This window comes from Bombus impatiens, unplaced genomic scaffold, assembly GCF_000188095.3.
Source record: "Bombus impatiens unplaced genomic scaffold, BIMP_2.2 scf_0463, whole genome shotgun sequence".
NCBI lineage: Eukaryota > Metazoa > Arthropoda > Insecta > Hymenoptera > Apidae > Bombus > Bombus impatiens.
In genome coordinates, this window is record NT_176882.1 from 854,718 (window position 1) to 869,904 (window position 15,187).

The 15,187-nt window shown below is 43.4% G+C and overlaps 1 protein-coding gene across 3 annotated transcripts in view; it reads left to right on the plus strand.

Moving 5' to 3' along the window:
• Positions 1 to 15,049, plus strand: part of LOC100747732 (titin) — a 47,675-nt gene extending 32,626 nt beyond the window's left edge. For 2 of the 3 annotated variants that reach the window (XM_012387232.3, XM_012387230.3), the window contains exons 4-6: positions 2,548 to 2,987; positions 3,377 to 3,579; positions 3,877 to 15,049. In XM_012387232.3, coding sequence (XP_012242655.1) covers positions 2,548 to 2,987; positions 3,377 to 3,579; positions 3,877 to 12,198 — 8,965 coding nt within the window. In that variant the 3' untranslated portion in view covers positions 12,199 to 15,049. The remainder of the gene's footprint in view (positions 1 to 2,547; positions 2,988 to 3,376; positions 3,580 to 3,876) is intronic. The other variant, XM_012387231.3, reaches the window with a different exon arrangement.
• The last annotated feature ends 138 nt before the right edge of the window (positions 15,050 to 15,187 follow it).

A 15,187-nucleotide genomic window follows, 5' to 3' on the forward strand; every position in this document is an offset into this window, starting at 1 on the left:
CCTCCTGTGTGTTCCTTCCATCTTTTTTCTGTTTTTCCTCCGCTTTTTTTATCTTTTGCAAAGCCGATGCATTCGAACGCATCGGATACGTGCGGTGAATCGCGAGCAGGATGCTTGCGAAATCTCTCTTTGACAGGTTTCCAATTTCCAAATGGCCTGCCGCGAAACTGAATAGATAAAGCCTTTGCACCGGCGTGTACTTACTTTAACACGTTAATAAAATGTTTTCGGTTCTAATTAACCTTAGCGTGTCCAATCTTGTGCGCGCTTTTCTGCGTTTCTTTTAAAAGTTTCTGTATTTTGTAGCCAAAGCGTGGAAAAGCCGCTCCGAATTCTCATTTTATGTTATTTTTACGTGATGCGTATCATTTTGTATAATTAGTATTTTCCACGTTGAAGTTTATGCTAAGATTATCAATATCGAAGCTTCGAACTTACCTCTAAGCTTTTTCTTGCCCGTGTAAAAGTTGAAGATCGTACGGTGTTCTATGAAAATAGAAAGAATCTGGAGTAGAAGCACTTCGTACGATTAAACGTTAGCATTTTCGGAACGATCGCGCATCAAGGTGCATTTATGATGTTCAATGTTATACATTTTTAATCGTTGATTGTGTTACGCACCGCGTCAGTCTGTCATCGATATTAAACGCACGCCAGGGGGTTGGAAAGAGGAACGTGCGTTGGCATTTTGACAAGCTACGCCCGCCTTAATTGACATGGAGATTGCTGTATCGTTGCGCGAACGTCGAACGATGTCGATATTTCCTTCGCTCGTTAATTACCAAATACGGTGTTCTGAAACAATAAATATTATCGAATCATGTTCGGTTAGTTACATGAACTGATGAAATTGGTCGAAAATCATGCGAAATTTCGCTAATAGGAAACATAATTTTCATTTGTTCCCCTTAAATGTATCGATTAATTACATTTACACATTCAATATCGTATTCCGTATGTTCATTTCGATGCACGATGTCTCGTTTCGATCTATTATTGCAATTGCAAACTACAATTTCGAAAAGTATTTACACCGAGTAGACAAAAAATACATTGGTTACAGAAAATCGAAACGTACACGACATATTCGTATTATTCCTAAAATTACTAATTCTCCGAACACAGGACTATTCAAAAAATTCGATTCTAAAAGAATCAAAATGCCACGTGTATCCCAATAAACAGAATAAAATTGTTTAAACGCGTTACATCGCATTTCCTATTTTACAATCGTCATTTCGATATTATTATTGTACGTTAACGTTTATAACGTACAGAGTAGTAGAAATTTTACGAACGGTATAAAAGTGTCAGCGATGTAACGATTTAAACGGCGTCATAGACTAATCTAATACGAATGACCTCCACGGCACTTAACGCATTGAGAAACTCGTCTGAGGACGTTGAACCAAACCAGCCGCGTCTTACAGCAATCCGCTATTAACGCAACATGAATGTAATTAATCGGATGTGGACTTGTGTGTGGCGTGAGACTTGGACTGGTAAACACGCGTGTCTGAAACGGGACAGGATACAAAAGGTTCTATCAAGGTTGACATTTCCATAATGTTCGATTGATCGCATGGAACGATCGTACGAACAAGAGACAAAGCATAGTTCGATAATGGCACGGGGATTTATACATTTTTTTGCCGACCAACGGTGATGAACGAGTAATCTGATGGATAGGAACGTGGATTCGATTCGAAGCGTATTTCAATTACTTAGCCCGATGAACTATGTACACGGAATCTAACGAAGCGGTCGTGAACAAGAAACATGCAACTCGTGCTAGTACGACAATGATCACGTGCGTGACTACGGTGACGTTCACGACTGCAATACCAGCCAGTTTATCAATGGGCCAATGCTGGTAATCTAGCACGGCCGAGGTGCATGAATATTCGCGAGCCACGTTGAAATCAGGCTCGATGTCCAATTAGGATTCCCTACTGACGAGAGATTAGTCGTTACACTTGGCAAGGATTTCAGTTTCACGGGACAATTAATTATTTCTCTCTTTGTTCGTTAAAATTACGGGACATTCTATAAATATTTTCATTAAAAATTTTCCACGTAGATGTTTGCAAATCCTGCGCAGCAGACCTAAGTCACGTAGCAGCAATAAATCCGTAAGTCAACAGATGTAACGATCAGTTAAGATAATTCAATGGAAAGATACTCTGGTTTTTCAAACGGAATTTCTAAAAATTCACCGATTATAATTTATCGTTAGATAATATCTTTGCGCCATATGGGAGAATTATATCGAACAGACTTGGTCTATTTAGCTGTATTGAAATACATAATTCGACACACGTCCATTTCAAATTCATATTTTATTATAGTAGCTATATATGTTATTGGTTGCAAAGTCAAAGCACAGCCACCTGATTTGGTTGAGGCAAAATTAAAAAATGTCGAGTTACTGGTTTATCAATGTGCCAACGATCGTATCATGATATTTTCACCATATTCCATCGAGCTACGACGTGCAACGAATTCTTTTAACTTTTCTATATCATGGTCGATGTTGGAATTTTTCAGACGACATCGCTGTCCGCACAATCTGCCACAAGATCACCTTGAGATTCCTCGAGATGGCCCCGTCCACGCGGTGACTTCCTATCGCGAGGAATTCGATGAGAAACACGTCGACAGGCAGACCGTGTACCACCACGAAGACCATCTTCGGATGGAAGGAGAATTCATCGGAGAGAGGCGAACAGACTATGTGGTGACAAGGGGCGAGAGAGCACCGGTAAGGAAACCGCAGGATAACCTGAAACCGGAGGGTGAGTTCATCGGTAGACCCAAGGAGGAAGCTCCAACGAAAGGAGAGAAAGCTCCGGTGAAAAAGCCGCAGGATAACTTGAAGCCAGAAGGCGAATTCATTGGAAGACCGAAGGAAGAAGCCCCGAAATATGGAGATCGAACGCCTGTCAGGCGACCTCAGGATAATCTCAGACCGGAAGGAGACTTCGACAGTGAGCTTCGTTTCTAACACATTTTTTAACTCGTGCGAGGTCGAATTTTTTGACGACTATAACGAAAATTTTTGGTTTATCAATTATGAATAATGGCTGTACATTTTTCCCGATTTTATAGAGAAAGATATGGCGCGAACTGAGATTTAGAACATCGATTTCATCAGTTTAAACCGTTCCTTTTTAATAGAAACTTGCAATTTCTCCCGACATTGTATGAACATTGAAGATCACCTTTTCAAGACAAATCTGAAATTTCGAGAAACGTAATATTAAAGATATCATAAATATGTTCATTTGATCATTTGATCATTTGTCGTTCTTATTGTAGTTAGATCTTTTTACTATAATTAATTCGTATTGTCGTAACATTTAACTTGTATGTGCAGGTACAACCACCACGGAGCTGGTGTTCACCGGTACACCCGGTGAACGTCCCAGACCAGTACGTCGCAACACCTATACAAAGGTCGAGGGTGAATTCATCGACTCGACCACTACAAGATCCGAATACGTCGATCATCGAACGGTTCAACGTGCCGAGATCATCAAACGTACGGATAACCTCACAGTGGGAGAGGGTGAATTCACAGTAAGTAATTTTGGAAATTGGAAATTACGGATGACAATCTTTTATTTGTATATTAACTTTCGATGGAAAATTTAAACGCGTCATACTCTCTGACAGCTTTGACAAGAAATGAAATTGTAATTTTGTAATTAAAAAATATTGGAAAGCTGGCAAATATTTATTAAAAATATGATTTATCTCGTCTCGTTCTAACTTTCCCTTTACTCCGTATTAAAACGATATTCAGAAAGCGAGTCCATTGTCCCAGTTACTCTTATCTCTACACTAATCGCTGATCTAGTACGAAATGTGCTTTAGGGTACCTCTCATCATAAAGAGGATTTCCACACGTACGACATAGTTGAGAGGACACCTCGACGACGACTCGACTACACCGACGAGGATGACCGCTTCTATGGCAAGACCGATATCGTGGAAAGCACCACAACGACTCAGGAACAGTATCAAAGTTTCGATCAAACCGACTATAGAAGCACTGCCGTGATTAGACGAGACGATAATTTGAGACCAGAAGGACCGTTTGAAGGAGTGCCTCATACTAAGGACGACTACGTTGTGCCACAGATAATGAAGAGACCGGAACCGCAGAAACCCAAGGACAATTTGCGACCTGAAGGACCGTTCGAAGGAAGACCGAAAGACGATTATAAACCAACCGGAGGCGAAAGAGCAGACGTGAAGAGACCACAGGATAACTTGAAGCCCGAAGGACCGTTCGAAGGACGTCCAAAAGACGATTATTCACCGAAAACAGCTGAACGCCCGGAAGTTAAGAGACCCGAGGACAACTTGAGACCAGAAGGGCCATTCGAAGGACGACCTAAAGACGACTATAAACCTACTAGAGGAGATAGAGCAGATATCAAGAGACCTGAAGATAATTTAAGACCCGAAGGACCATTCGAAGGACGCCCTAAGGATGATTTCATGCCTAAAACAGCGGAAAGACCAGAAGTAAGGAGGCCTCAGGATAACTTGCGACCTGAAGGACCATTCGAAGGGCGCCCGAAGGATGATTTCACACCGAAAACAGCTGAACGTCCGGAAGTGAAGAGGCCACAAGATAATCTGAGACCCGAAGGTCCGTTCGAAGGACGTCCAAAGGATGATTTTTCACCGAAGCGAGGTGAAAGACCAGAGGTTAGAAGACCTGAGGATAATTTGAGACCGGAAGGACCGTTCGAAGGTCGACCTAAAGACGATTACAAACCAACCAGAGGCGAAAGAGTTGATGTTAAGAGGCCTGAAGATAATCTGAGACCCGAAGGACCGTTCGAGGGGCGTCCAAAGGATGATTTCTCACCAAAAATAGCTGAACGTCCGGAAGTAAAGAGACCACAGGACAATTTGAGACCCGAAGGACCATTCGAAGGACGTCCAAAGGATGATTTCTCACCCAAACGAGGTGAAAGACCAGAAGTTAGAAGACCTGAGGACAATTTGAGACCAGAAGGACCTTTCGAAGGCAGACCCAAGGATGATTACAAACCAACGAGAGGCGAAAGAGCTGATGTTAAGAGGCCTGAAGATAATCTGAGACCAGAAGGACCGTTCGAAGGACGTCCAAAGGATGACTTTACACCAAAAACTGCTGAACGTCCGGAAGTAAGGCGGCCACAGGATAATTTGAGACCCGAAGGTCCGTTCGAAGGTAGACCTAAAGATGATTATAAACCAACCAGAGGCGAAAGAGCCGATGTTAAGAGGCCTGAAGATAATCTGAGACCCGAAGGACCGTTCGAAGGACGTCCAAAGGATGACTTCACACCAAAAACAGCTGAACGTCCGGAAGTGAAGAGACCACAGGACAATTTGAGACCCGAAGGACCATTCGAAGGACGTCCAAAGGATGATTTTTCACCCAAACGAGGTGAAAGACCAGAAGTTAGAAGACCTGAGGATAATTTGAGACCAGAAGGACCTTTCGAAGGCAGACCCAAGGATGATTACAAGCCAACCAGAGGCGAAAGAGCTGATGTTAAGAGGCCTGAAGATAATCTGAGACCAGAAGGACCGTTCGAAGGACGTCCAAAGGATGACTTTACACCAAAAACTGCTGAACGTCCGGAAGTAAGGCGGCCACAGGATAATTTGAGACCCGAAGGTCCGTTCGAAGGTAGACCTAAAGATGATTATAAACCAACCAGAGGCGAAAGAGCCGATGTTAAGAGGCCTGAAGATAATCTGAGACCCGAAGGACCGTTCGAAGGACGTCCAAAGGATGACTTCACACCAAAAACAGCTGAACGTCCGGAAGTGAAGAGGCCGCAGGACAATTTGAGACCCGAAGGACCATTCGAAGGACGTCCAAAAGATGATTTTTCACCCAAACGAGGTGAAAGACCAGAGGTTAGAAGACCTGAGGATAATCTGAGACCGGAAGGGCCGTTCGAAGGTCGACCTAAAGATGATTTCTTGCCGAAATCGGCGGAAAGGCCAGAAGTGAGAAGACCTCAGGATAATTTAAGACCTGAAGGACCATTCGAAGGACGACCCAAGGATGATTATGTACCAACCAGAGGTGAACGTGCGGACGTGAAACGTCCAGAAGATAATTTGAGACCAGAGGGTCCGTTCGAAGGAAGACCTAAAGATGATTTCTCACCGAAAATAGCTGAACGTCCAGAGGTAAAGAGACCACAAGATAATTTGAGACCGGAAGGTCCATTCGAAGGACGTCCTAAGGACGATTTCACACCGAAAACAGCTGAACGTCCAGAAGTCAAAAGACCACAGGACAATCTTCGACCTGAAGGACAGTTTGAAGATCGACCAAGACACGAATATACCCCTGGTGAGAGACGTACACCTATTAAACATCCAGATAACTTGTATCCAGAAGGAGAATTCGAGAGACCATCGCCTGTTCCTTATGGTCCCGGCGAAAGAGCGCCGATTGTCCGACATCCGGATGAGCTGTTTCCTGAAGGCGATTTTCCAGGTAGAGAACGTGTTCCATTCGTCCCAGCTGAACGTAGAACGCCCATTAAGCACGATGATAACCTTCGCCCTGAGGGACCTTTCGAAGGAAGACCTAAAGATGATTTCTCACCGAAAACAGCTGAACGTCCGGAAGTGAGGAGGCCTCAGGACAATTTGAGATCAGAAGGTCCTTTCGAAGGAAGACCTAAAGACGATTACAAACCAACTAGAGGAGAACGTGCCGACGTAAAACGTCCTCAAGATAATTTGAAACCTGAAGGACCCTTCGAAGGTCGTCCAAAAGATGATTTCTCTCCAAAAACAGCCGAACGTCCCGAGGTTCGAAGACCTCAGGACAATTTGTATCCTGAAGGCGAATTCGAGAGGCCAGAAAAGCCTACGGTTGGTCCAGCAGAGAAACGTACACCGATTAAACATCCGGATAACCTCAAACCCGAAGGAGAATTCGTTGGTAAGCCTAAAGATGATTTCACTCCTACTAAAGGCGACAGAGCTGTTGTTAAAAGACCTGAAGACAATTTGAAACCAGAAGGTCCATTCGAGGGCAGGCCTAAGGACGACTATCAACCGGTTCATGGCGAACGAATGGATATCATCAGACGCACGGACAACCTTCGAATGGAAGGTAACATCGAAACTTACAGATCAAGAGACGAATATACGGACTTCTTAATTCGTGAGAGAGCCGAAGTTACCAAGTATCAAGACAATTTGCGTATGGAAGGCGAATTTACCGATGTTAGGACCAGAGACGATTTTAAGGTTGTAAGGGGCGAGAGAGTTGATATCGTGAAGCATCCTGACAATTTAAGACCGGAGGGTCCATTCGAGGGTCGTCCAAAGGACGATTATTCTCCTAAGAGAGCAGAGAGACCGGAAGTAAAGAGACCAGAAGATAATCTCAAACCAGAAGGAGAATTTATTGGCAGACCAAAAGAGGAAGCGCCTAAACAAGGTGAGAGAGCTCCGATTAAGAAACCTAAAGACAATTTGCGACCTGAAGGGGAATTTGAGAGGCCAGAGAAGCAACCTGTTGGTCCTGCTGAAAAGAGAACTCCGATCAAACATGCTGATAATTTGAAACCAGAAGGGGAATTTGAAAGACCTAAACCAGAAGAGTTTAGACCCGCTGAAAGGCCAATTGTCAAGAAACCAACAGACAATCTAAAACCAGAAGGAGACTTCGTTGGTCGGCCCAAAGAGGAAGCACCGCGAAAAGGCGAAAGAGCGGACGTAAAGAGACCAAAGGACAATTTATATCCCGAAGGAGAATTCGAAGTTCCGGAGAGGAAGCCTGTAGGTCCAGCTGAGAGAAGAACACCGATCAAACACGAGGATAATTTGCGCCCTGAAGGTGATTTTGAAAGACCGCAACCTGAGAAATTCAGACCTGCCGAGAGACCAGTTGCGAAGAGACCTCAAGACAACTTGAAACCTGAAGGAGAATTTATTGGACGACCAAAGGAAGAGTCACCGACTAAGGGAGAGAGAGCCGATGTTAAGAGACCAGAAGATAACCTGAAACCAGAAGGTGATTTCGAAAGACCTGAGAAGCAACCCTTGGGGCCAGCTGAGAAACGTACTCCTATTAAACATCCTGATAACTTGAAACCTGAAGGCGACTTCATCGGAAAGCCAAAAGAAGAAGCTCCTAAACGCGGAGAACGCGCAGATATTAAGAGACCACAAGATAATCTACGTCCGGAAGGTGAATTTGAGAAACCAGAAAAATCTCCAGTGAAACCTGCTGAGAGAAGATCTCCGATTAAACATCCCGATAATTTGAAACCTGAAGGAGAATTCGTTGGTAGACCAAAGGACGATTACAAACCGACTAGAGGAGAACGCGCCGATGTTAAAAGACCCGAGGATAATCTTAAACCCGAGGGACCATTCGAAGGTCGTCCAAAAGACGATTTTGTTCCCGTTCGTGGTGAACGAGTAGATATCGTCAAACGTACGGACAACTTGCGAATGGAAGGAAATATAGAGACTTACAGGTCCAGAGATGAATATACGGACTTCTTAATTCGCGAAAGAGCCGAGGTCACTAAATATCAGGACAATTTGCATATGGAGGGCGAGTTCACTGATATCAGAACGAGAGACGATTTCAAGGTAGTGAAAGGAGAGCGTGTAGATATCGTGAAACATCCGGATAATCTGAAACCGGAAGGTCCGTTCGAGGGTCGACCGAAAGACGATTACTCACCTAAAAAAGCAGACAGACCAGAGATCAAAAAACCAGAGGACAATCTGAAACCCGAGGGAGAATTCGAAAGACCTGAAAAGAAACCTGTTGGTCCAGCGGAAAGACGTTCACCTATAAAACACGATGACAATTTGAAACCTGAAGGTGAATTTATCGGACGTCCGAAGGAGCAGGCACCGAAGAAAGGTGAAAGAGCAGACGTGAAGAAGCCAAAGGACAATCTGAAACCGGAAGGTACCTTTGACAGGCCAGAGAAGAAGCCGATGGGTCCTGCTGAGAGGCGCAGTCCGATTAAACATCCGGATAATTTAAAAACACAGGGAGAATTCGTTGGTCGTCCTAAGGAAGAAACGCCATTGAAGGGCGAACGTGCGGATATTACCAGACCGAAGGATAATCTAAGACCGGAAGGGGAATTCCAGAGACCGCAGAAGTCGCCTGTTGGTCCAGCCGAGAAGAGAACGCCTATACGTCACGAAGACAATCTTCATCCTGAAGGAGAATTCGTAGGAAGACCTAAAGACGACTTTACTCCAAAACGGGTTGATAGGCCGGTTCAGAAGAAGCCAAAGGATAACTTGAAACCGGAGGGTGAATTCATAGGCAAGCCTAAGGATGATTATAAGCCTACAAAGGGCGAGAGAACAGAGATAGTCGTTCACAGAGATAATTTGAAAATGGAGGGTGATATGGATGTACGTCGGTCAAGAGACGATTACAGGACGATCACCAAGGTGGAAAGAGTCGATGTAGTTCGTCGAGAGGATAACCTGAAGATGGAGGGCGAATTCGTGGATATTCGAAGGCGAGATGACTACAGAGTGACGCGCGGTGAACGTAGCGAGATTATTAGACACGAAGATAATTTGAGACCCGAAGGAGAATTCGATAGACCCGATACGTGTCCGATTGGTCCAGCTGAGAGAAGAACGCCTATCAAGCATCCTGATAATTTAAAACCTGAAGGCCAATTCGCTCAGCGTCCTAAAGCTCCTACGCCAACCAAAGGAGAAAGGGCTCCGATTAAGAAACCTAAAGATAATCTTAGACCCGAAGGAGAATTCGACAGACCCGAGAAGGCGCCTGTTGGTCCTGCAGAGAGAAGAACACCGATTAAACATCCTGATAATTTGCACCCAGAAGGAGATTTTATTGGAAGGCCAAGACAAGACACGCCAACTAAAGGGGATCGAGCTGACGTGAAGAGACCAAAGGACAATTTACATCCTGAAGGTGATTTCGCTAAACGAACGCCTCAGAAGGTTGGTCCAGCTGAGAGACGCACACCGATTCGTCACGAGGACAACCTTCATCCCGAAGGAGACTTCTATATGGTGCCTAAAGACGATTTCACACCTAAGAGAGGCGAACGAGCGCCTGTTAGAAAGCCGCAAGATAATCTGAGGCCAGAAGGCGAGATGGATGTCAGTCCATCTTCTAAAGATGACTATAGACACGTGAACGGAGAACGAGTGGAAGTTCGTCGACACGAGGATCATCTGAGAATGGAAGGAGAGATAGACGTTCGTAGATCCAGGGACGATTACAAGAAGATCACGAAGGTGGAAAGAGTGAATGTTAGGAAGCACGAGGATAACCTCAAGATGGAAGGTGAATTTATCGATGTACGCAGGAAAGATGATTACACGTACGTAGTCAGCGAACGTACGCCGGTTAAAAAGCATCCTGACAATCTTCGACCGGAAGGAGACTTCGAAAGGCCTGGAAAGTCTCCTCTGGGACCAGGTGAAAGACGTTCGCCTATTAAACATCCCGATAACCTGAGACCAGAAGGTGATTTCGAGCGTAGGACACCGGAGAAGGTTGGTCCGATAGAACGTCGATCTCCAATTCGTCAAGTGGACAATTTGAAACCAGAAGGAGACTTCGTCGGAAGACCTCGCGACGATTTCACACCGAAGAGAGGAGAAAGAGCGGAGGTAATTCGTCGAGAGGATAACTTGAAGATGATCGGCGAGTTCCAAGACTCCACTTCCCAGAGATCCACGTACACGGTGGTTCGTGGAGAACGCGCTGAGATAAAACGTCACGAGGATAATTTGAAGGTGAGCACAGGTGCCATGGAAACGAAGACAACCTCCAGAGACACGTTTACGCCAGCTAAGAAAGAAGTTTCTCCGCCTGGTAGAGCTGTAACTCGCAGACATCACATGGAGTCTTCGATTACCTTAGGAGACGACACTTCTACGATGTCTACGACTACTCAGAGAAACTACAACACTTTCACCAAACGCACTGCCAAGGAAGTTGCCGCAAAGATAAACAGCATGGAAACAGATACCAGGAGAAACGTTTCATCTGAATCGAAGACCCTGGAAAATGGAACGACGATTACGACTACGAAGAGAACGAGTGGAGAGAGAATCTCATCGACTCAGAACGTTCAGCACCAATCTCAACGTGTGATAACGGAGCATCGTGCCATACAACCCGATGGTCCTCAGCCAGACTCTAGAAAGTCTCTGTCACCTGTTTCAGGCAATCAGCACTACATAAGCGAACACCATCAAAGAGCACAGTCAAGCGAAAGACATTTAAGATCGCAGAATGTGACTCAAACGCGACGAGTTATCGACGACAGGTCTCTCGCGGATGTGCAAAACCACCAGGGTGTCATGGTCGATGGAAGATACAGCGAACAACAGAGGCAGCAAATCGAAAAACATCAGCAAGAGACAAGCAAAAGGGACTACGTTAACACTCAGCACATCGAGTCTCGACAGACTGCGACCAGACAGAAGCAGCAACACGAACAGCACACAGTTTCCAGCCAAGCTCGCTATAATTCCAACCAGACGAGCAGTGCCGAGTTCAGGCAAGCCATCAGCGGCCAATCTATGGAGAAATTGCAAATGGACGGTGCTGTGACGAAGACCAGTCACCACAGGAAGAACGTAATCTCTTCATCGTCCGCGGACGTTACTAATTCGGTTCTTCACAGACGCAGAGCCACTTCGTCCACGGAGGCTCTTCACACGATCTCTTCTACAGCCGCTGATCAAAAGAAGAGTATCTCGAATTTGGCAGAGAGCGGCCAGTACATCAGCAATTCGAGTCAGAGCAGCGATCGACGTAGTTTGACCTCTTTACATCGCAGCACTAAAGAAGGAAATCCTTGGGCGTCGTCGACCTACGAACGTCCACAGAGAATCGTTCGACAGGACAATTTAACAGTAGGTGGCAAGTTCTATTCTCACAGTGAGGCGAAGAATTATGGAAATTTCACCAGTCAAAAGGTAGAAAGAGTACAGAGACAGGCAAACGTCTCGCACATCAATTTAGGAGATGGAAGCATGGTCACTTCGAGCATGTACAAGAAGGAGTACACGCCCAGACACAAAGGACCCTGTCCTGCGGCGCTTATCGAGGCTAAACAGACGCCTTTCAAGCACACCAGAGACACGCAGAAGCACAAGTTCTATATGCCCGTCATCTCTAATTAAAATAAGTTTCCTTTTCTGCCATAGAGATTATACGATAAATGCAACTGTAACAGTCGAAGGGTCTCGAGATATTATTTGTTTCTTTTCGCGAGGTTTTTCAGTACATTTAATATTTTCTTCTGGATGAAGCGTACAGTACTGGTCGGAAATTTGGAATCATTGTAATTGAATGATTTAAGAATTTTGCGTTAACCGGGAAAGCTCTCTCGTTGAAGATTTATCTAAGCGAAAGGAATCATTGTCGATATTTACAGTATTAATTTCGAATCGATATCGAAACCGGTAGAGTCCGAGATTTAAAAAGAAATCTCGGCTGGGAATTTTCTATTATTTTAAAAACTTGTTTCGCTAAATATTTATTCAAATGACGGAAATTGCTATTAATACGTAAAGCGTGGATTTCAAAGTAACACGAAAATTAGCGAAAATTTCGATGTAAATGCAATTAAAAAAGTACGTAATTCCAAATTTGTGATCGGTAGCGTACACTCCAAACATCGGAGGTTCGTTATACATCTCGATTGGGATTAGGTCTAAGCTAAATTTGCGGGCTGTGATGAACTCGTGTCGTTCGATATTTATTTCGTCAAGAATCTCTAGATATCCCGTTCGTCGCTCTGTAATCGGCGTGATCGTTGCAACAGAGGATCGATACCGACATATGGAACTGTGTGAATTACTTCTAAAAGTACACTTTTATGCGCGTAAACGTATACATACATAAAATATATACATACACACATATGCATATATCCGTACCATGTCAATATAATGATAGTTTTATCCTTCGAAAAGGATAAGGTGAGCGCGATGTTGAAAAAAGTACTTTGTCGATATAAAAATGGTTATCGATCAAAAAAAAAAAAAAAAAAATGACTAATGATACTTGAACTGAGAGATGCGGATGCGAGATGACATGCAGATGAAAAATCGAGTTAAGATTTATTTTCACCTTAAGCCACGTGTATTACAAAGCAATAACTAGAGCTTAAATCCGTGATACGGACGAATCTGATTGAAACATTAGGTTCGACCGATATTTAGAATAGATGCGACGTTTCAAGTCGCACGTAGCGTTCTTTCTCGACCAGCTTCGTTTTTATATTTAACCGTTTCTTTCGCCTTGCTGACAAATAGACTGCGGATGCTTATGCATTTGTGGAAAATTTAACAGTAGGAAAATGCATATAACGCGCGGGAACATCTGATATATCCGTCACAGGTGAGAAATACGACGGTTTTTTTTTTTATAATAAAGCAAATTTATATTAAAACTGTTTTTCGCGCATGATTTTCGGGCTACTGTCATTTTCCTGAAATTCGATTAAATTAGCTGATATTCCTTCCTTACGATATATCCATCGACTATCGTCGACAAGCTTACGCGTATCTGCGAATCTACGTATCAACTTATGCCTTTCTTTAGCTGTTTCATATCAAAACGAGATTTTTCGTTTTAAAAAATATATGAAATCGTTCGATAAAAATCGGAAAATAAAAAAAAAAGAACGGACTTGTCGTACTTTTCCCCCGTAGTCCTCGTATTTAACGAATGAAAAAGAAATCTTACGTTGCATCATTCTACTTGTACTCGTAGAAAGTATGAAAATATCAATTACGGTATAAACATCCACAGTCTACCGATAACCGTATCATCCCCCGTCCTCTATGTTTTCTTTAACAACCCCGTGATTTACATTAACCCTCAGTATCGTTCGAATAGACGAGTCATGTACGTTGCGACGTTAACATTTCCGGCAGGGCTTCGCGAAGAAGTCGAGCGTTTTCCGGTTTCATCGGTTCGTTCGACGCTACGATGCTTGTTCCCGTTATGGAACGAATTATTATATTATTCATTTTTTGTTTCCTATCTTTTTTTATTCTTTCGCCTTTTTACTTTGATCCGTTTACACCAGGTGTTATGTGTTGTCGATCGAATAAAAATGTTTCGCAATTACTTCTTGACCTTGCATTTCCCCTCCTCGAGTACCACTTCGGTTATTCTCTGGCTTTTCTTTCAATTGTATTTTATATAATCGTTGCATTTAGTCCTTTTGATAACGTTTAAATCGTAATAGATGATCGTCTGATAGGTGATAGATTATACGCGTAGGTGTATGGTTACACGTAACTGCATTCGAGTCACGAAACAAGATTTTCATTTCACCAGACCAAGAGCTGTTCGCGAGGAATGTGAACAACGAGAGCTCCATGGACTTGGCTACAGTTTCTTTTATTTTATTCGAAGACCACGAGGAAAGAATACGATAAGCGGTGTATATCTTTAAACCTGAGAAATTGTGTCGCTTCTTAGCCGCCAGCTGACATCGAGAAACTAAGAGCTCGGTAAAAATAAACTTGTCACGTTTTCCCCGTGTGCTCTTCGTTTTCCTACACGTATAACTAACTCGTTCTGTTAACCTGATTTAAGTAGATGATTACACGTTCAACTTATATTTTATGCGTTTAGCCTTTTCTTACTAATTCTACAGCGAACGATGAACAACTCGAGTATGTATACTAAGATTTACGTATCATCGAGTGAAAGAATTCTATCGTAACACTTACAGAAGCAAACAGGATCACGATGACACCGATCGCATTAAGATGTTGTAAATACGTGCGATCGAATTTATCAGCGTTGTCAACGAAACTAGAAAGCAACCGTTTGTTATAAAATGTTTGTATCCGAAGTTATTATCACGACTTCGTCGAATGAGTTTCTACGGATTGTAACAATGCGGACAAGTGGAAGAGAAGTGAGAAACATCGTTCGAATATGGTTTATGTGTAAGTAGGTATAACGTGTCATCGTGTCTAATTCGTAATAAAGAAATTATTTTCTGTATCGTAATTTACTTTCTCACAAATCCAACCTTCGCAAACTGTATACGCGCAGAAGTTACATCGAGGCGAATTTTCATCGATAACAGACGAACAGTCGTTTCGCTTCGAACAATTAGAAAGTTAAGTTTCAGGTTTTCGCTGA